Below are 22983 nucleotides of genomic sequence, written 5' to 3'. Positions count from 1 at the left end.
ATGTCTCCATTTGAGCTGATGACTGGACGAAGGATGGTGCAACCCCAGCATCTGCCCTATAGAACCCAAGAGCAGACATTGATCAATGCCTCCACAACTCATGATTGTGTTGAGAATCTGAGAAAACACCTTCAACATGCTTTTGCATATGCTCAGCAGAATCTAGAAAGTTCTGCAGACAGTATGAAGACCCACTATGACATTAAGACAACCAAAAGGCAATATCAAGTGGGAGACATGGTCTACTTGCACAATTTCCAAAGGAACCAAACCAAGGAGCGCACATTTTTGCCCAGCTGGTGGGGACCTTTTGAAATTGTGGACAAAATCTCACCAGTCGCCTACAGAATCCGCATCCCCAAGGGCAATTTGACAGGAGACGACAAGTTGTTCCACATCAACCAGCTAAAGAGTTGCCACCCCAGGCATACTTTGAGGCAAATAGAAGAGCCTACAGAAAACCCAGAGGGAGAGAATGATGAAACCTAGGAAAACTTGAAATTGTCATTAAATACGGGTGTGCAATATTGTAAATTGTCACGGAATGCATATGTATATTCCACGGCTGTCATCGCTATTGGCAGGCAGTAGTGGGAAAATGTCCATAACTGGGTTATGTTCTGTTTTCTAGTACTGGCACCAAGTGTACCTAATCAAACAAGGAGGACCTCCTCGCAGACCTGGGAAGAAAAATCAAAGAGATCCGGAGTGTCGCTCCAAACACCAGAAAAGAAAGCATGAGAGAAGACGGGGGTATCGTTCCTATTCCATCCAGAGTCGGCGAGGAGAGGAGAGCGTGTCTCATAATTCGCTTAAGGGAGAAGAATGGACACCTGAAGAAACCTGTGTTCTTCACATGGACAGGAAGAAAAATCCCACGTGCCCGACTTCCTCACATCTGGATGTCAAGCCAAAGTCGGGGGAGGGGCTTCTTGGGGATATTTTGACCCATTCCAATGTGCCCCAGTGCATCACTTTACAAAGGGTAAAAGAAACAGCCCAAAACGGATGCGCTGACTCCTGTGTGTGCCAAAATCTTCAAAACTGTGTTTGTAATAACCAGAAAATGGCTGCACTGCCCTGCCAACCCCATTTCAGGTGGGGTAAAACCAGAGTAATCACTGCAGGAATGTGCCAGTGGGCTCTGCAAAATTCAACATGGAGAAAGGCAGCAGAATTGTCCTGAAAATTGAAAATGCCTTTTAAAATGTAGCTTTGCAACCTTCCAAGTGCTGTTTTGGCGCTAGATCCATTTATTTTCCAGTGAATCCTTGAGAGTAAAAGTGTTACAGATCATCCAGTGTGGCTCAGAGGAGCCGGGCCTCATTGACCGACAGCAGCTAAAAAATGTATCTCATGAAAAACCAGCCCAACAACATTCATTTTCAGTTCCACAGGAGAAAATGTGGCTAAAATGGCAACATGTAACAATTTCAACTGTGCAGGCAGAAACTCCAAACCAAGGCTGGATACATACATCCAGACTGCAAAACAAATTCAAGCACTCAAGGAAAGAACTGGTGCTGAATAAAATGTGTGTGCTGCAGAGGAAAACCTGATTTAAAGGACTCAGTTAAATGTGCTTTTTCAGGAAGAAAGTGCAAAATTGCCTGTTTTAAAAGCATGTTTTGTTGAGGCCTAATTCTGTAAGAAATGTCAAAGGATTGCTAAATGTCAAAATCCACCTATAAACTGTAATTTTATATGTTTAATGAAAGATGTAGGTAACTTAAAGTTAAAACCCAGTTCTGAGATAATTAACTATTTAATTCTGATCCGACAGCCTCAGCCTGGGAATGGTTGACACCTCACTGCTGGCATGAAAGGACTAATTGCTGTTGGGAGGTTCTCGCACACTCAGGACAAAGAACTCATCAGACTTTTGTCTGGGCCCCAGCCAAAGACAATGGCATGTTTGAACACTCATCCCCATAGGGGAGGGGCAGGACTCTTCCCTCTCAAGGAAGAGGACCACCACCCTGATCATAGGAATTTGACCAGCTTTTGCCAGTTAAAGAAAAGTTAAAAAAACGAAGGACTTTTGGTGGTTAAATGCCTATTTGTAATTAAGCTTTAAAGATTTTTAACTTTGCCAAAAGAAGGAGGATAAATCTAAAAGTTGGTAGTTCTAAACCTAATTTTATGCTCTTTCTTTGAAGATGTGATTGAACCCTGTACTGAATAAGGAACCAAAGTTATACAAAAACACTAATTGCGCAAAGACTATTAAGGTTGCAAACCTAATATTGTATATCCATGTTCTAGGGGTGATTGCACAGATATGTACCAAATTAGGAATCGTTAGACTATCTCTTTATGATTAAAATTGACAAAATTCCCCGAAAGAGAAAGCCAGCTCTCACCGATGTGGGAATTGGAGGTAAAGGTAACCCACAAAATATGTAATGTATGTGTCTGATTTTATTAGAGGGCATAATTATAGAAATGTGTGTTTGTGCGAAAGTTACATTTTGGTACAATTAACTGTGGGAGTTTTCCAAGTCACATCATAAAATATGACAGCCTTTCTGTCTTCCAACCAGGAAAAGGCAAGTGCCTTTGACCTATCACAACGTTGTGGGTGTGGGTTGTAAGTCTGCACCTACCATGAATTTAGTGATATCACTTGGCATGATAAATAAGGGAGCCTCACAACACACAGACACACATGGATTCCTGATTCCATCCGGATTTCCATGTGATGCTCTGTTCCTGGCTTCTTCATCTTGTCCGGATCCAGACTACTTTGCAAAACCCAGGCCTAAGCATTTGCTGACCTCTCTTCAGCTAAGCCCAAATCCTGAACCATCCCAACTTAAGGGAATTTATTCCAGTCTGGCTTGCTAGCATTCATGCTTGCCTGCTGAAACATGCCATCCCGCTGATCTACAGTGTCCAGAAGGGCCAATCAAATCCAATCCAGCCAGGGGGCCAGTCCAATTGACCAGAATCGCCTGGCTGATAATCCTGCCAGAAGTGCCCTGCTGCCTGTATATGTCATCTGTGATGACCAGAACAAGACGGTCCGATCTTAATTTACAGTGGACTGTAAGTATGAATAGGAATCCTAGTGAACCATAGCATATCTTGTCATACCATGTCCTATACCCATCTCTCAACCTATCCCATCTTTAACTTAAGAACCTCCAATAGTGTCAGAACCATTCTTGCAAACCTGCTTGTAATCCCTAGTGTTAGCGCTGATTTTCTCACATTTGTTTTACTAGACCATAAGCCATTAGTGATTTGGATTGAATAAATGTATTCCCATAAAAGAAGAATGGAGCATCTGCCACGTGAAGGGCTACAATCAGCCGTGCGTAACTGTGGAGAGTCCCGGGTGGCATTCTTCTTTTTCTTAGTCATTAATATAGTTCAAATAAAATCAATCCGTCATTTTAAAACCAAATTCCTGCTTTTCTCTGTTCTGTTTTCAAAAACGCCACTCATTCAAACTTGCATAACTTCTTCAATTTTATAGCTAGAGAATTAATTTAAACTCTGAGTTAAACCTAAGACCCGTAGCTACATCCACAACCCAAAGCAGCGTCTTCGACCCGTTTTTATTAAAAACCGCATAGTTAAAATTAGGCGGGAATTCGCAAATTTTGCTAAAGTTTTACACGTGTGTTTTCCCATTCAAAGTATTTGAAAACTTCCATTCTGATTTAAAGTGTGTACTGCTGCTCATATTGTAGCTTATGTTTGTTAGGACCTGTTCAGTGTTGCTCTCATAGACATTTATACCAATTTAAGGATTTTTGCACACTTTTCATTGTTTCACACAGCCATTTTCAACTGTCAATTTAAAAGTGTAAAAGTTCCAAAACCATTTTCTCTTTTGTTTGGGGAGGGAAGATTGTATTCAAACCCTATACACTGTTCTTTATTCCTGAATACCTGCTTCTTACTTACATCTGTGTAGAATTGCTTCTTTGTGAGTTGACAATTTGCAGGGGGAAATCTTAACCTAAGCGCTATCTTTTCACAAGCCAAAACTGTTCTTTTCTCTGTGTTTTATATTCTGTGTGCTAAAAAGGGAATTCAATTGCATTATCTACTTTCCTATTTGTATGGTTACCACATTGGTGATTGCTGCCCCATATATTAAAATGTGTGTTTGATTTGAATTTTAAATAAATAAATAAATATTGTCTTTACCAACCAGCCTTATTTCTGGTCCCCTGTGACCTGGGGGTATTTTGAGAAGGGGTGTGATATGAGTAGTATATCACTCAGAATACTGAACCTATACACACAAAAAATATGTATTTCATTTGTGCATCGCATGCTAGGTGAGATCCGGGTGTATTGCCCGATTGAAATCCTTAACACCCTTGAACTGCCACCTCAATCACACATAGATACACCCAAGATCACCATTTCGATAACCGTCACCTGCCGTCTCAAACCACTGGAGCCACTGGAGCATCACTCATCAACCCCTTCCAGTGGCTAAAAGCCAGACCAGGCCTGACCAACTGCGAAGCATTGCTGGGACCGCCCTGGCCTGCTTCATTGAAGAGCCGCCATTGTACAGCAAGAGAACCAGCAATCACCTCTACTTGATGCCCATTTGCTGCCGGGGCCTCCACGTTCATATGTGCCCAAACTGAGCCTGATCAGCTTGCATCAACGTTTGAACCCGGGTCGGACAGTCACCCCACCAAGAACTGACCCCATCTACTGTTGAATCTGAACTGCCCTGACTGTCCACTTGGACCCTAGAGACTGGTTAGGTCACGATCACTCCCGTTTTATACAAGACATCTTTTTTATGGTAACACCTTACCTACCACCTCTGGAATTATGCTCAAGGGTGCAATTTATTTCAGTCTGCTGCACCTTTTCAGTTCTTCCTTTGGGGTGGTTTTTTGTATAGCAATCGCGTTTCATTCTAGATGCAGATGGTGTGTTTAAAGTGTTTTTATTTGAATAGAATCTGGATTATACATTCACTTTATTCTGGACTGTGATACTGTGGTGTTTGGGTCGCTAATGGTTCACCTTGGCAGCCTCTTGAGAGTATAGCGTTCCCGCGGCCTATGCTACCACAAAAGACAAAGGAGGTATATCTCTCAACTGTCCCTGTTTTACCTTTATGATTGCGTTGTGCTTAGGTTTGTAGAAGTGTAAGGGCTGAGTGGCCCATTTTACCTTTACTCATCCTTGTATTCATGCGAAGGAGAATCCAATTTGTCACAGCTTGGTTTGACCATAAGCTTTACTAAACCCTTTACTGCGTATGCTGGTTGAGGTAATTAACCTTATTTCACCTGTTATGCCATTCATGTGTGTGTCCTAAGCTTGGTCCACAATAAAACCAGGACTAGAGATATTTTAGGGATCAGACCTTCTGCCCATTAAGCACTCGCCTCTAAAAGGGGCGAATTCTTGCACTGCTCGTTTTCCACAATTCTATATGTCGGCTACTCTTCCTAATCCTGTTGACATCATTACTATGTCAATGGCAGTGTCTTGGGCCTTAACGTTCAATGCACTTGAGAAAAATGCAGAGTTTAGCTCCCATTTAAAACAAAATCTTAGTGAAGAAACCATCTTAAACTGCCTTAAATAAATGTAGGCTAGCTTGCAGAGTGACTCTACTTTGTCTCAAACGATGATTTGTAGAGAATAGGTTGTTCGGCAGAATATTTCGCAGGGTTGAGGTGGTGGTGGATGTTTATGCTGGGGTAAATAAATGGTGAGCTGCGAGCAGGTTCAGATGTGGGGAGGCATGTATTGTCTAAAACCTGACATCACAATGACTCTAGGAAAAGTGTGAGGTGGTAACACATGTATTAGATTTTGAGAGGTAAGAATACAATAGCAGGCCTCAAGCGCACATCCAAATTGTTGTTATGAAGTTAGGAATTTTATAACTTCATAATTGAAGTTAAGAAGCAGAGCACAAAATACATCCCCATACGGGATGAAGTATATAATGTAAAGAAATGCAGGGATCCAGGAAGACTTTTTATTATTATGGTGTTTATTAAGCACAGACCTAGCTTTCAGAAGCAACGCAGTGCTTTACAGAGGTATACAACTGTTATATGTGTCATATCTCATTAAGGTAACAGTACCTTCAGGATATTGATGTAGAATGTACGTTTATCTAATATGGTCATTAATTACTGTTGACATATCAATGTTGAACTGTTCCTGGAAAACCTGTCATAATGCATTTACCATAAATGGGCATAAACATCCTGACAGATAAACATGTTTTGGTTCTGTCTCCAACTGTATATATAAACAGGTTATGCTCTCATGCCAGGTTTAAAGGTGCATCTTCTTCTTGTTGCCATGTACGTATCAAATACCAGCAAACATGTATGTAGTCACCCAGGAGATATGGAATCCTTCGCAAGGTTCCAATGTACTGTATATGTGTATGTGTATGCCCACCTGACCAGATATTTAGATTCATCAGAAGCAGGAGGGCTTCATTTCTTTGAGAAAATATTTATTTTGGACATCTTACCCGACTCCTGGAAGTCCCTCACTTCAACAACAGTACAGATGCATAAGTACAATTCAATGCATACCCAGACTACTAATACACATCAGATGTTTCTTATATTTCAGCATGTGTTGTTGATTTGTATTATGGGTATTGTAGTTTTATTTGGAAATTCCGTGCAATCATTATACACGGAAGGCTAACAATTATGTTGTATTAGCACCTAGGGATGTAACCTCGGAATTCCAAGAGCCAGACAGGATCCGGCGCTTCCGGGCATCACTCTCCAGTATGGACATGAATGCTGATGGCTCTCAAGATATCTACCACTTCGGGTGCTACAGGTGAACCCCTCACTGCACAGACAACTATCCTATGCTCCCATGTTCCACTTTTTCCTCTGCTGCATCTCTTTTGCCACCACCCTTCATTCGGACCCACCCTGCCTGGCCTTTGTAGCGCACATCCACTTCACCCCACACTGCTCCCTCCACCCTGTGGCATCAACACAAACAAGGGACTGCTGCTTCCAGGCCTCAAGCATCTCGTTTGGTGACTAGGTTACAATGACGGCTTGTACTTATATGTTTTTCTCCAAATCACTGGCTGTAAGTAGCGCCCAGACCAGTGGTTAGATGCGAATAGCTCAGCTCGGGCCTAGATTGTGAGCTTCCAAGCTCTTAACAACCAGTATTGCACAGGGCTCTAGAGAATAACGTTGATCTATTCGGAACATTAGCAAAAAAGGATTTCTATGCAACATTATAAGAACGAAATACCTCGATGTTATGCACATCATGCATTGTCACTCAGTAATTAAATGGCATCCTGATTTAGATGTGAACACTTGTGTATGATTGAAATAGCCATTATTAGTAGTTGGACACTCCACACACGAGTTCTGAGCGAGGATAAAAACATTGCCCTGTCCCATGGGAAGTTTTAGCATGTGGTGAAACAGTGTTGGTCAGATTTAGTTTACAGGCAGAAATGCTATGATTCAAGTCTGGACATTTGGTTATACTGTTTCTAGTAGAACCATATTGTGTTTGCATTATGAAAGTATTCAGTGGCTATGATCTGTTTACTTACAGAAATATTAGTTTCTCCGGGATGCTTGGCAGGTTGATTGGTATTTTTGGAAATTCAATTGTGTGTGTATTAAAAAGGTAGTGACGTACCCAGGCATGTGTTGTGTATTGGGAAGGGTTTAGTGACCCTATACACATCATAACATGGTAGCAGACTTGGACTCAACGAATGGGTGGTTTCCACCTAGGAATCGAAGATAAGCACATCTTTTCTTTCATTGTCATGTCACTAGTAACCAGAGAAAAACATCCCGGTGGCCAATATATAGCCATCTGCAATTGAATCAATACACAAACTGTGTGGGCTCTGTGCCTAAACTTCTCCTGAAAAAGGAGGTTTAAAAATGTTATCATTGACATGACACGGTTCAACTGAGATAAAAAAAAATAGACCCAGGTACCAAAATATGTGCGACAACTGTGAATAGTACCCAGGAGTACTTTTTGGAGCATTTAGCACAAAGTGTGCATTTTGAAGCACATTGGCCCAAAACATTGGTCAAAACTATCAGATGCCAACTGCACTTAGCAATCAGGGTGGTCTACATTAGCCCAATGTTGGCTCACAGTAGCCGGTTAGAATGCCCCCCCCCCCAGGCTTTGTAATATAAGCCAGCCCAAGACTCTCCCTGCACAGCCTAACTCTCTCGGAGGCAGGCACCATACATGTCCAAAGCTTACTGCCACTCAGGAGTCAACCTATACCCAAACCTATTTTCATCCGGGCGAGGGTCTTTAAGGCTTTGCCAGAGGCTAATATGGCTAATATAACAATGAGAATTCAAATAAAAGGTCATCTGGCTTACACTTACAACAGTAGGATGAAAAGCACCCCAGATCTGTTATTGTGGCTACATGCAAGCCAAAGTAATTCAAATGTTCCGCTGAACTCTGGTGACAACAGATCCACATGGATCCACAAAGCTCGACGCTACAATAACAACCACCACCAATTCTTAACAGTAAAACGCATCTTTCAGGGGCCACCATGTTACCTGAATGTATCGCCGATCCTATCACGAAAATATAGAAAATTATCCTCATCTTGGAACATCAAATCCCCAGTATTGAAATATCGGTCTCCTTTTCTAAACACATCACATAGTAGTTTCTTTTCTGTGTGTATTTTACTTCCAGCATAGCCAAAGAAGGGATTCTTCGAATTAACCTCTGACAGGAGAAGGCCAGTTTCTCCTAGAAAAGCAAAGAGAAAGCCCATGTGAGTTACACATCAAACAATAAACATTGGCATATACAATAGTCATATAACAAAGGTCCCTGTGACAAATGATTTGCTAGCATCTAATAGATCCATTACAGTCCTGAATATTAGTTGGGAATGTTCATTTTGTTTCCAAAACAGAGGGAAGGAATATAAACATTCTGCCATTTGACAAATATATTGTGTCATTGATGTGTGTATAGTGTTAGGCATGGGTCAGCAGGCACGGGTAGCCGTCTGACGTCCCACTTACATGTCAGCCCATGGCACTTGTATCCATGCTGGCATCTGCCCCCGGTGTGTGCCTCGGCATGCAGTGGTTGAAGACGGCATGTTCAAGCCCGTGGGTTCAGTAGCCTCCAGGGCTATGCACCGTGGAGCGGCTTAGTAGCCACCATGTTCGTGTGTCCCTGTTTGGGCGGTAGTCCCGGTCCCTTGCCACGGAGAGCACGTCAGAGTGTCCCCCATTGCTGAGGCAACGTGTGCAACCCGGGAGCTCAGACTATAAAAGGATGTGCAGGCAGAAAGAACGGTGCGTCTTAACCCTCCGTCTTATGCAGAGTCCCATAGTTATCCTGCCTGTGGTTCTTGGCCAGAACGTCAGTGCTCTCTCCTCTGTTGTCCCTGCTACTTGCCTGTTCCATACCCTCCAACCACATCCTCTCTTCCATCGTGCAGCACTTTTGGTATCCTCCTTTTTCACTGTACTAGCCCTCTCTTTTTGTGGTTGGCACCTGCTCTTTCCATCAGCATAGTCTGTGCCCGCCTCTGTTGACTAGTACAAGGCAGCGCCCCGTATGCCCAGTTAACACTTCAAGGTCCCATTTCTTTGTATCTGCATGTGGGTGTGATGCAGGTATAATGTATGTGCAGTACTTCCGATGGTACATGTTCAGCCCTGTGGGCAGTATGTGCAGTGTTTCCAGTACTGGAGACTATGCATGTATGTGCAGTAGTTTGGGTGGTATGTACGCAGATCTGGGGTGTTGTCTCTGTTTAATGCAAGGACAGTGTGTGTTGCGACAAATTGAGGGATTCAGTCACTTCTCCCAATGAGAAGCCCCTTCCTGTGAGGCTAGGGAGGTTAGCCCGCTACACAACATTCCCCCCAGGGGTGGCGGTAAGCGGGTTCTCACAGGGAGAGACTACCCTCTTGGGTATAAGGACTCCCTTTCCCATAAGAAACTCCCTTATTACTATCTCCCAAAAACCAGTACAACAGTATTAACTGATAGACAACTAAATTCCTCTTGCATGTTTTTTTGTAATGTAATACCAGATCATCATCAATCTGGTATTGCAAAGAGTAGCATTTTATTTAGGCACGGCATTCACTCTTTACCTTACACATCTATTCTATCCCCTTAGTATAAGAAGATGTATTAAAATTGTAGACGTTGTTGCCCGCAATGGAACTTGAAGAGATTGATCAAGATGGAAATTATTAAAATCACCCCGTCTTTTAGGAATACACTAGTTCTTTGGTTTATAGTTATTTGGCATCCATATTTAAAACATACACACACCTGCCCTGGGAACCATAATAATGTCCAACAACCTGCCTCTTAACTTTATCTAGTAACATTGCAAAACTCTTCATTTTGCCTAAGGCAGCCGCATAACAATCATCATCCACCCACAGGACTTTACCTTTTTCGCTTTCCTACAAACGAAGAATAGAAGGCCTAAACATATATAGATGTGTTACTTTTGCCTCTTCACTGGGGAAATAATCTGAGCACGCCGTGTAAAAAACACAATATCTTGAAATGCAACTATGAGCAACAGGTGCACAGTTGCTGTCCCAAGATTACAACCAAAACAAAGTGAGAGTACCACCAGGAAATCTCCTCCTCATTTTCCCCAGGCAATTAAGAAACGAACACATTTGACAACCAATAATGTACAAAGAGGAAATAAAGCCCATTAGGCACTTAATCTAAACAATAAGAAAAACTAGAAAGGACAAATCATGTTCGTGTATCTTCTGGCTTCGAATGTTAAGTGTATTTCATCTTGCATGTAGGGATGAATGTTCTACTTTAGCTCAACGGGATCATCAAACACAGGTGTTTGCCTAACCAAGATCTTAAAGGACCGGACATCTTGTTACTTTAATGAGGATAAAAAAGAACAAAAATGCAGTACACCCCTAAGTGGTGGCCTTTGCCCTATACTGAAAAAAATAAAGACCTAATGGGCACCTCAGAAACGGCTTGTAAGCCGTTACTTTTAGAATCATCTATTCATGCTTACAGTACAGAAACAGGAAAGTAAGAGGTTTTTGGTTCTTGCAAGGGTTCAAGCTTTATCTGAGAGGACCAATGCAATGTGGCCAATAAATGTTGAGCTTATATTCGGAGGAAAGCCAAGGGTTTCATTAGGAAGTAGATGACATCCTCTCCTTCAACTCTCCCAGGCATACTATGCAAGCGCTGGTTGATAATTCCACTGCAATTTTCAAGTTGTTCAATGGTCTTCAGCCATGCCAAAACTACCTACTGTGGAGACTTCATCCTACTTCCCATTTTCTCAGCTACACGTTTTCTCTGCTCCATCTATGCTGGGACTCGTAGGCTGACCATCTGTCGTTCAGCTGCTGCAATTTACAATCACTCATTACCATAAAGGACTTTAGGGCTTGGTCTTATTCCTGCTGTATACCTAATTTATTTTCTGTTGACATGAAAGGTGGTGGATACAAGTCACTTTCGGGGGTCTTCAGGGTCACACTCTTCCAAGGCCTTTTATGAAATTGGTCTTCTGAGTCACCATTTTGCAAGCGTGTTCTTTACCATACTGAGTCACATTTGGGGAATAGCAATTAGCTTCATGAGATGCCTAGGCTTATTACTACACACCAATTCCTTGCATCTGTCCTTTGATCCTGGCTGCAACATTATCCAGTAAAGCTAAGCAGGAAGGGTGCTAACGCATACCAATAAGGTTACAAGCAGTGGAGATGCTGAAATTGTGGGTCAAGCGGTGTACAAAGTGGTGATCCTCCACTCTGTTATAGACCCTCATCTTCTGCAGAGATTCCGGATGGCCTCCACATCACAAAATGAATGGGAACCGCTCCTGGAAGTGCAACATAGCTTGCGGTGGGTAATACTCGGTGAACCTCACCCTTGACAATTTGCAACTGCCACTGCTGCAGCCCCATCAGTATTCAGGTAGAGTGGAACCAGACAGCCATAATTGGGATATCACATCATCAGCAGACCCTCAGCAAAAACATATTCCCATGCAAGCCTCTTAGAGTCCACTAGGTCTTTGATTTGTGCACCCACTGCATGGTCTTCCTATAGTGCAGCAGTGCAACAGCGACTGTCTGGGAAGGGATTCCTCCTCAGCCACCTAGCCTCTGCCTTGTCTGCGTGGACACGTTACAACTATTGTGGGCCAGTGCCGGGTTACTTGTTAGGAGGCCAGTGGCCACTTTGCCCCATGTAAGTGAAATTGACCTGGCACTGCCCTGGTGGCTTTGTGGGCAACTGCTAGCCCCTGGACACAGTATGCTGGTGAATCTGGTCTTGGTTGGTGGGAATTTCTGTCCATTTAGGGGCAACAGATATTTATTTCTTGTTTGGTGGAATATTTTTCTTTTCCACCTATAATTTTAAATTTTCTTTTGTCCCTTGTTGGGATACAGCGGGGCTGGGGGGTTAGGAGAATGGAGGGGGCACCTGTAGAAGCTGGGTTGTAGTGGAAATGTAGTGAATTCTGGTATTAGTATCACGTGTGTAATGAAACTCCATTTTACAAGTTAGACACTGTCTTGACATCAAGGCCTAGTGTTCTAGTTATGCCAGTAGGCTTACATTCGTCCCAAAAATTGTAACGGTGTGTTTTTTCTGCTCGAAGCCCTAGAAGCCCTGTAGAAGGTTAGTTCCTTGAACACATACAGTTGTTTATTGTGTCTTATCGTTAGTGAATTTAACACAAAATGAATGTGCCCTGCAAGGCCAAGAGAGGGCCGGACTGGATCTTTGAAGAGCTATCCCACAAGAAGGGGGGTGAGGGCTTTAGACCTTTGCCAGTCCAGACCTTTCAGTTATAGCGACCCGGACCCCCGAGCCCAGGACAAACATTTGAGTGCACTGACCAGCCCAAGACCCATGGCCATAAAACTGTAAAGTGGCCAATCGATCAGAAAGATCACAGAGCAGGAACACAATTTGTGCTGTGAGGTGCCAGGGGAGAAGGTAACAAATTTAGGATGTGTGTTGGAAAGTTGTGGAGGTGCCGTCGTGTCTGGGATGGAGCAGGGCTGGAGCGGGGATTCACAGTTCTGAAAGTAGTCGCCTTACTCATGTCCTTAGTGCAGGTGCACTGCAGAGCTATGAAATAATGAATTGTGTAACCAAATGCAGATTAGAGACTTCCTACTTGAGGATGGAAGAAGAAGATCCCCCACATGAAAGGAGATGGGCATAAGATGCGGACACCGATCGCCTGGCATCCCGTATGGAGCAGGCTATATGTGTATAGGATAGCACCAACCAGCTACCTGGATTTGTATCCTATGTGATGCACGTCACTTGTGATGCTGTGTACCTTTAAAACCCATTGCTTGTGCCGTTTTTGTCAGAGCGCTTCATGGCAGCAGATGGCAGCAGAGTTCTTTTCTGGCACACACTTGTGCTTTTTGTGAGAATAAACATTGTTCTTCTTGCAAGAGGAGTGCTGGGCCTTTTTCCCTAGTGGGTTGTATTTTTTCTGTTGTGAGCATTAAGTAGCTACTCTACAAATTGATGACCCCAACGTGATCCCAAATTTTCGACAGATTTCCGTTATGCTCTTTGGAGCGGGTAACAGCTCCTATGATTGTGCAGGCCGTTAATGGGACCCTGTGACAGAGGCACTTTGGTGAACACGCAGATGTAAATGCATCTCTTGCGGGTGAAAACAATGGAGGAGAACGCTGAGATGGAAATTGGTGTAATCCCAAAAAAGGTGTGTGGGTTTGTATGCGAAGAGGAGGGGGCAAGAGCGCATGGTGTGCGATTGAGTTGAGTAATGTGCAAAGATCAAATGGCAGTAATATATAATTAATATTTTAAGTATATGAGAAGAGCAATGGAGAGAGGGAGAGAGGGAGAGACCGACTGGTAGACAAACTATATTTTGAATATGGTGGGACATTTTTGTATATAAGGATTTTAACATGGGAAAAGTTACACCTTTAGTGCATTGCCGTTGTATGAGGGTAAGACTTAGAAATATCATAAGCAATGGGTGGTTGAGACACAAGGGGGACTGTCCCACCCATGGACAGACTAGAGTTCGAACAACCGCTAAATATAAAGGAAAAAAGCTCCAAAGGAGCAAAGATATTTTAGAATTATGGGAAATGGTGGAGGACAGAGGACAATGAGTGTAAATTCCAGTGCGACAACGGCCCAACCCTGAGTGTAGTTAAAAAAAGCAGTATCTGAGGAAAAACCATTCCCTGCGCCCCCGAAGGATGATACCCAACCATTTCCGCCACTGGATATACAAATCGAATCCAACTGTCATGATGCCTACCCCCGGATCACCAGGCCAGGCCCAGCACCCCTGGGAGCAGGCATCACGCCCCCGGGTAAAAGCCCAGCGTCCTTTTATAGGGGCTTTTTGGACTCTGTCCTGGCGCCGTTGGCGCCAGGCTCATGTTGGACATCAGTCCTGGCGCCATAGGCGCCAGGCTCATAAGGGTTTGGTGCACTTACCTGAAGCAGACCATGCTGCACACTCACCTGATGCAGACCATGCTGCATGAAGAACCAAGCCAAATGAGGCTTAGGAGGGACTATTTTTCTGAAGGAACTATTTTGTTACTTGGGTGGGGCTGTGGAAGAATACTCACCTGGAACTTCTTCCAAAGCTATTTAAGCCACGCCCGGACAGCCACACGTGTTTCGCTTTGTTCTGCATCCCAGCAGCTGAACGCTCACCGTGTCTGCTCCTGCACCTGGACTCCAGCCACGCCCGCCTCGAACCTGGAAGACCTGTAAGGGAATAAGAGAAGAGAAAGGTGAAAACCAAGAACTTATTCAACCTTCTTACCTGCATCCGGAATCTTCACGCCAGCATTCCTGAAGGAAGACTTCCATTTGAAAGCACTGCGTTGCTCGCTGCTGCGCCGCGCTTCACTCACCTGTTCCCGAGACGCCGCCCGGCTCCATCGCGGCTCCCAGCACCGGTCGCCACATCTCTGCACCTAGGGGAGAGAAGAAGAGACAAAAGGTGAGCAAGGGAACACAAGAGGAAAGCCGAATTTTCAGCCATATTACTTACCGGCTTTTCTTGGTGAACCATTCCACATCTCGGGTCGGCGCCGCATCTTTGGCCGGTACCGCACCCCGGCCCCTATGGGGAAAGGACAAAAGACATTACTGGGGAATTATAAAGACATTTAGAGGGGTCGCCCTCATCACTAACTCACCTGATTTTACCACCGGCAATTTAACCCCTCAACGCATCGCCTTTGTTCTGCACCTGAAATAAAGGACAGAAAAAACCAACATAAAAGGAGGCTCACACTTGAACTTTTGCATCTTCATACTTACGGCGTATCGCTCAGAAAAGTCAAGTGGATGTGCCAGTGCCTTTCTGAAAACCAGTGAAGTAACTGGACGAACGCGTGCCCCTGCACCAGACGCAGGATGGAGAGTTCATCCCTCCAAACCATAAGGTGAGCTTAAACCGGGGGTTTTGGAGGAAGTCCGAGAAGAACGAAGGGGGGAAAGGGGGGAGCTAGCACACTATTCAGCAGACAGTTAATCCCCTTTCTCATCTGCAGAAGGATATTCCTACGGGCCAGACAAGCAAGATTTGGGGGTCCTGTTCAATCGGTGGTCCGAATTCTGCGCATCACGCTTGAAGAGGCAACAGCAACCCAGACCAGACCAGCGCCTCCGTGGGAGCTAGGTGAGCGTTACACCAACATATGTGCCCCCATCAGCCAGAGCACAACCCTATCTGTGTTACCACCCCTTACCAATTCAATACTAACGCTGCTGTGCAAATGGATAGAAAACCACAAAAGGAGTTAGAAGAGGCTTTATAGGCAGCGCAATGGAATTGGCGCGGTTGAGGGCCCTCAGGGAAGAATGGAGCAAATCGGGGTACGGACTAGATGAATGGAGGGCTGGAAACATTTTGTATAGATTAGATAGTACTGCAACCAAGCATGTTCATATTGAGAAGGAAAAGGAGGGGAAGTGCGATGATCCAGGGGCAGGGAGTGTAGACTATGGGACAGCAAGGTCAGATTGAGATACAAATAGGGAGTTGCAGGAGGAAGACTGGGACACAGTGGATGAATTAGAGATGCCAGTAATTATCCCACGGCTAGAGACCTTGTGGGGTCCGTAGATGAGGAACAGATTTGGGCGGGCAGCAGTGTCAAAAGTGATGGTAAGAAGGGGAGTGGGTACACACTTGGCACATTGCATAAAGGCCCCGGGAGAGCAGAGTATTTGCCTTGATATCAGATGGACAAAAACAATCTGATTAATGCACTCTGCAGTTCACGGCAGGGGCTGGCAATGGATACAAGTGCTCGGAAAAGAAACTACTCGTAGCCCTCTAGCAGTGGAAGATATAAAACGTTTGATTTTAGCAACTGTGGGGGGATCAGGTAGGAGATGTTTTGAGTTAAGGCTGGAGATGATGGGGCACACTTTAATGACATCAGAGTGCAGGTGTGGGCTGCACTTTGGGAGGCATATCCCGATAGGCCAGACTTACAGTCCATAATGCAGTACACAATGAGGGATAATGAAGACCTCGCTCAATACATTTTGAAAGTGCAGGAGATGTGGAGTAAAAAGAAACGGTGGAACAGTGGGATAGGTCAATAGTGCTTTTCAATTTTGTCATCAAAAGAGGATTGCCCAAGGAAGTACAGAAAGCTCTTGATAAGATCATGGGTATACAGGCAAAAGGGTGGGCTGACTATAATTATACATCACTGTATGCAGATTTATTTATTTATGATTTATAAAACGCGAACTATGGCCCGAAAACATCAAGGAGCTGCAAATCAAAGAAAGAGAAGGAAACAGTGCAAAGGTTGCAGGCTGAGAAAGCGAAACTAGGAAAGAAGAAATTGGAAAAAATAGCAGTCGTGACAGTGACTCAAATGGATTCAGTAGAGCAGACAGCAGTGCAAACAGATGCAAGAATAGCAACATTCTGGCCAGGGAGAGGGCAATGTAACAGTGGGTTTCAGTCACAGTACCCTGAGTGGTGACAAGGAGGACAGCAGCGAGGAAGAGGAGGGTTTCAAGGAGAAAGGGGTGGCAGAGGTGGATTTGGAGGAATTGGGCCCTAGAGGTGAAGTGGTACCAGTTCAGTGTTGGGTATGTGGAAAACTAGGTCAATTTGGGAGGGAGTGCAGAAGCAGGATGGGAGCGGGATACAATCCTTACACTCCCACAGTCTCAACACCACAGCAGCAACACATTCAGGCACCCCCCGATACCTACCACATGAAATACACCATGGGTATACAAAGTTGCCACCATGACCCCGTCAGCCACAGCTGCCTGCCCCGCCCGGCATCCCAACACAAGATACACCGTCGGCCAATCTTACAGCACCCAAATGCCCGGTAGCAATGCAGTTCCTAATGGGACAGTGACACTATCGAGGAGTGTCATAGGAGGCAACCCTTTCATGTTCCCAGGTACAAATATCCTGATTAGGACAGCCCACAGAAAGCTCTTGCGTGCCCAGTCCTGTCCATGACTTCCCACCCAGACGAGGAACCCTTGGGCGCTGAGATAGGGAATAAACAATTAATCTTTATGGTTGTCACGGTTGCCACTAAATCATGCATTGGTGAAGGAAACTTCCAGTTATCAGTTGAAATAATCGACACCCAAGGCTTCTCTGGGTTTGTGGCAACAGTTCTTTTCACAGAAGATTTATCCATCAAAATATATATCCACCAAAATAGGAGACAAAATGGTGGGTGCACCTTTACTATATTTGGAAACCTCATCAGTAAATTTGTTAGGGTGTGACATCCTGATCAAACTTAATATGACTGTCTCCTTTACAATGCAAACATTTCTCAGGCTGTGTAATTACTGGAGAGCGTGGATCCTAGATAATGCTGCGTACACTAGGCACTTGTTGAAAGGCCTTAAAGAAGCACAAAAGGCAGGCAATAAGATAATATCGACAGAGGACATGCTCACGGGCTTTAAGAAACTGAAAGAGATTATCTCCACTACCCCGGTGTTGGCAACCCCCCTGACTACATCAAGAGTTTTACGTTTTCTCCCATTCTGATGGCCAGATGATGAAGGTAGTACTCACTCAAGAAAGCACTATGGGCCATAAGCCATTGGCCTATGACAGTGGGGTGCTAGACTCAGTAATGCAGGGTCAATTCCCTTGTGAGCAGGCGCTTGCTGCTGCTGCATTAGCAATAGAAAAAAACTCCACAATCACCATGGGGTGTTCCGTAACATTGTACATGGAACATGCACGATTTGCCATACTGAACAATCTAAATCAGGGGTCTCCAACCTTTACGTTGGCTAGAGCTACTTTCAGTGGAGGGCCAATAGTGGAGAGCTACTTGCGGGCAATATCGGCAATGGGAGATGTTCATAAACATCGGAACTTGAACTAATTTTTTTTTAGCTGTTAATTTTCCCTTTATAAATAGAGGGAATAACATATGCCTTCACGATTATGTTAATAAGTTCAAAAACCTTTTTATTGCATTGTTTTTTATTAGAAGCTGTCTCATAAAAAGACTTTCACAAAGTAAGAAAATAATTGGGACATTCAATGTAAAGGCTGAAACTGCATGCCATCCACCAGTGCTTTGTAGTCTGGTGTACAACTTGATACAGCAACTCGGAAGGAGTCACTCACATGCTCATCGGTCAGGCGGGTTCGAAATTTCAATTTGAAAAGTACATATCTGAAAATGCAGATTCACAGAGCTAGGTGGAACCAAACAGAGAAGTCACTTTTAATGCTGCTGTGCAAGGGTTACTGTAGTCCTTGTAATCAACAAAGACCTAGAAATTGGTGTGAGATTGTCTGCTTTTGAATTAAATATACCCTTGCAGGCTGACAATCGCCATTTCCATAGCAACACTTTTGGTTAAACAGCTCACTAATTTGTTCTAGAAGTTCACAAACATTTACTTCCATGAAGGGGTTTGCGTTGAACATCACACACGGTTCAATCCTTTTCGAAATCCCTGAACCGGTCACTGAACTCTTCCTTAAGCCTGCTCAGGTGATTGCATTATTTGTCAATGTTCAGGAGTTCAGGACTAGCTGTATTCTCTGTCAGCATTTGGATTACAGAAGGAAAATGATGCATTTTCCTTTTCACCACTTGTTCACTGAAAAGGTTAAGTTTGGACTTAAATGTCTTTACTGCGCATATCATGTCAGCAATGGTTTTACCTTTGCCTTGCAGTGCATGGTTCAGAGTATTTAATTTCTCTGTAACTTCTGCCAGAAATGCCAAATCAGGTAGCCAGGAAATGCTGCATTATAGGTTAATGTCTTCATTTCTTGACCCCATGAAGTCTGATTTCTGTCAAAAGTGAAAGAAAGCGGCGTAGTATTTTCCCCCTGCTAAGCCATCAGATTTCCGTGTGTAGCAATAGATCACCATATGGGGCAGATAGTTCTTTCAGGAATATTTTGAACATTCTGTGCTGTTTGGCCTTTGTACGAATTTAATGAATAATTCGCACAACAGGGGCCATTAAATGATCACACCCTATCACACTGGCGCAAATTGTCTGCTGATGGATGATGCCGTGATAGTGGAATAAAGGAGGAAAATCAGGGTCTGCTTTACAACACGCAACAAAACCAGGATGATGCCCATTCATTGCTGGTTCACCATCAATTGTTATTGCCACCAACTTGTTCAAAGGAATTTTTACTTTAACAAAATAATTCTTGACCTAATGTAGATATCTCCACCTCGGGTTGTGGATTTCAGAGGCAACAAGGTCAAGAAGTCCTCTCTGTTGGTGAAGTCATCAAACACCATTCGAGCAAACACTGCCAGCTGGGCAGTATCACTTGCATCAACTGATTCATCACACTGAATGGAAAGAATTCATATGCTCAAATCTTTTTCTAACTGCCCCATCACATTGGCTGATAGTGCAGATACCCTCCTTGCCATTGTGTTTGCACCTAACTGCACACCTGAAATGGCAGACATAATTTCAGGGCAGTTTTTAAAATCTTTTAATAATTTGCAAGTTTGAAGGATGCCTTGGTTGCAGCATTTGCTTTCTTTGTTGGTTGGGTAAAAAAATGATTGTTGCATCTGCATGGGTAGCTTTTAGTTCAGCTACTTTTTGGATCGCAGACTGCTTCCTTTAGGAAAATTCTTTTCATTATTTGCATGCATTGTCGTAAAAAATGCCTCTCCATATTACTTTCCCACTGCAACCTGGCAATGCATATTAAATACACACACTTCCCTTTTTTGCTTGAGAAAAAGAAATTGGTCTCCTTGATGAAAATGATACGTCTTCTGCCTTTTGTTGGATGGTCCGCCTACCTCTGCATCATTTCAACAAGTGTCGTTTGTACGTTTCTTTTGGGAATTCACGTGCAATGTAATCTGAGGAGGATTTCAATGTGTTATTATGGTTTTAAAAATAACTGAGCACACAAAGTTCTGCTTAGTGAAAAAATAAAAACCAGTGCCATTTTAGCACATTCGCAATTCTTGCAAATATTAACTTTATGGCATGCACCTATGCCAAGTCTCAGAATTTAGCCCAGTATGATGAAGGTCAAAGCCTACTTTGCCCTTAAAGTCCTAAGTCAAAATAATTGATTGAAAAAATTGTCATAGCAGAAAAGTGATGTTGGCCCTGGTACTGTCAGTCCTCTATGCAAAAATCTCTGGTATGAATGGATGGTGAACTTATCTGCCTGTCGAATCAAGTGATATGGGACTACATGAGGGCCAGAACAACAATTAGCAATTGTAGGTGACAACATGGGGCCATGAACAGGCACATGAGAACACACCTTGTTGTCCCTAAAATCAATAAATCTGCCTCAATGTAAGGCATGCAAGCCTGCATTCTAATGAGATTATTCTAGTGACGCTTCAAATGTTGCAAGCAGTTAACTTTCTCTTCACATCTGAAGCCACACTTAAGGACTGCTGTGAGAATGAACCATCTCCTATCACCCTACCCTGCCAATTACTCCCGGCATGGGCCTCATGTTTTTTTGGGAACAGGGACAGAAATGTCCATACTGAGGGAAGTGAAGGGGACATCCCCATGTCAAAACCAAGCCATGTTGCAGCGGTATACATGCATTTCACCGCAGTATTTTTCATCGCATGTTTTTTCATTGCTTTTTTATTTCGGGGGGGGTTTAAAAAATTAAATATACAGTTGTGGGTGTAAGGGAATAGAAAAAAGGGGGGTTTGGGGAGATAACCCACCCCAAAAAAAAAAAAAAAATGTTTAAAAAAAAACGGCGATGAAAAAACCTGCGATGAAAAATACTGCGCCGAAATAACGTAGAACCGTTGCAGCACAGCAAGCAGCAAAAATAGTGAAAGAAAAGCAAATGTATTTACAGGCAGGTCTAAACATCACAATATAGTAACAGTCGCCTAACCTGCTGAGCTGTCTTTCCTCCGCATTCTGCTTTTGGAACTCCGCCTTCCCCCTCACAACTTCTGCACCTGCCAAACAGCTTTTGCCCGTTCTTCAGCTCTCTCCTTCAACCATGCACTTAAGCTTAAGTTGCCATATTAATGAAGCAGCCTTCCCACTGTTAATTGGGTATCAAGTAATATTATCCCCACAAATAATGCTGCCATATATATATATGGTTGCCGGGAAAGCCATAGGCAACATTATTTGTGGGGATAATATATGGGGTAAATGAGAGCGGGGCTGTGAGGGTGTCCCCTGCTACCTTTAAAAAAATCTGGGTGTTGCGTGGGTGTCCCCCGCAGGATCCATGGGTTAATATCGCCACGTAAAAACCGCGCCACTCTTGTATGGCGATATTTTTGTGGGGATATTAACACATGGAACCGTTAATTGAGCAGCACTTGCTAATTTTGTAATATGCACGCTAACACTTATTAAATCTCAGCCCACAAGCGGGGAGTGTGATGCTGGAAATGCATCGGAGGGACAGGGCCTCCGTATCCTTGTTCTTTACTGCTTTTTATTGTGTGTTCTGATGTGTTTTCCGCGCAGGAGTTCAAGTGGGACTCCTGGCAGTGCAGCTCTCTTTTGTTTTGGTGAACGGACCCGTGGGATACCCTTATGGCACTCATGGGTGGGGGTACAACCCTGTGCCCCTATTGTATGTTTTTGGGCACCTGTGGGTGGCCCGCAGAGCAGGGCATGGGCTGGTGGCAGCTCCATGCTGAATTTGACAGGTGCGCGGAGTATCCTCCATTTTGGAATACCCCGGCCCTGCCATTGGGATCAGTCGATTCCTGATGGAAAACAAAATGGCCCCTGTGGCCTCTTGCTTTCTATTACCTATTACCTTGTTTTCCCAAAGTCCTGGGAAGCGCTGACTCTGCCCCTTCCCCCTGACTGGCTGTTGGATGGAAGTGCCATATATGGTGTTTTTGTGAAGGCCCGGCCAGACTAGCTGGAGCCTTCCCGGTGATGTATGTTGTGGGTACCTCCTGTGGGTGGGACCCGGGTGAATAGTGTGTGACGAATATGCATTTTGTGTTGTGGATGTCTAGTATCTGGTGGTTGACACAATGACTGAGACAGCCCTGCCCGAAACCGGTATGAATGCAGTTTGGAGTGTTGAATGGCTCGGTACTTGTCCCAATACACATAACTTGTTGTGAGTGTCTGTAGAGAAGTGAATGGCCTGAATACCTTGTGTGCCTGATTGGCTGCCTGCCTGCATGAATGCCCTTAGTCGTGATTAGATGCTTGAGTGTGACCCAGCGGAATGAATGGGAGATCAACAGTATATCTGGGGACCTTTCACTGCTAGGAATCGTGTTCAGAAGCTGAAGTCCACTACAACGAATAACTGGAGTAACTGGAGCTTGACCTTGAAGCCCTGCTGGACGAGAAGAATTGCTGTTGCCCTCCTTCACAATCTGAAAGCTGCTGTGTCTCCAAGGACTGACCCAGAGAGGACCTGGTAAGGCGCCCTCTTCCCGAGCTAAGAGGGACCATCGTGCACCAGCTGATTTT

General features: G+C 44.0%; 1 protein-coding gene across 1 annotated transcript in view; it reads right to left on the bottom strand.

The window, feature by feature from the left end:
* Positions 1 to 22983, bottom strand: part of SLC27A6 (solute carrier family 27 member 6) — a 678599-nt gene that overhangs the window by 153603 nt on the left and 502013 nt on the right. The window contains exon 7 of the mRNA XM_069625623.1: positions 8553 to 8751. Within this exon, the coding sequence (XP_069481724.1) occupies positions 8553 to 8751 (199 nt within the window). The remainder of the gene's footprint in view (positions 1 to 8552; positions 8752 to 22983) is intronic.

Source organism: Ambystoma mexicanum, chromosome 6p, assembly GCF_040938575.1.
Source record: "Ambystoma mexicanum isolate Mex_15411 chromosome 6p, UKY_AmexF1_1, whole genome shotgun sequence".
Taxonomy (NCBI): Eukaryota; Metazoa; Chordata; class Amphibia; order Caudata; family Ambystomatidae; genus Ambystoma; species Ambystoma mexicanum.
The sequence above is the reverse complement of the archived record's forward strand: the minus strand, read 5'-3'. Positions and strand labels throughout refer to the sequence as shown.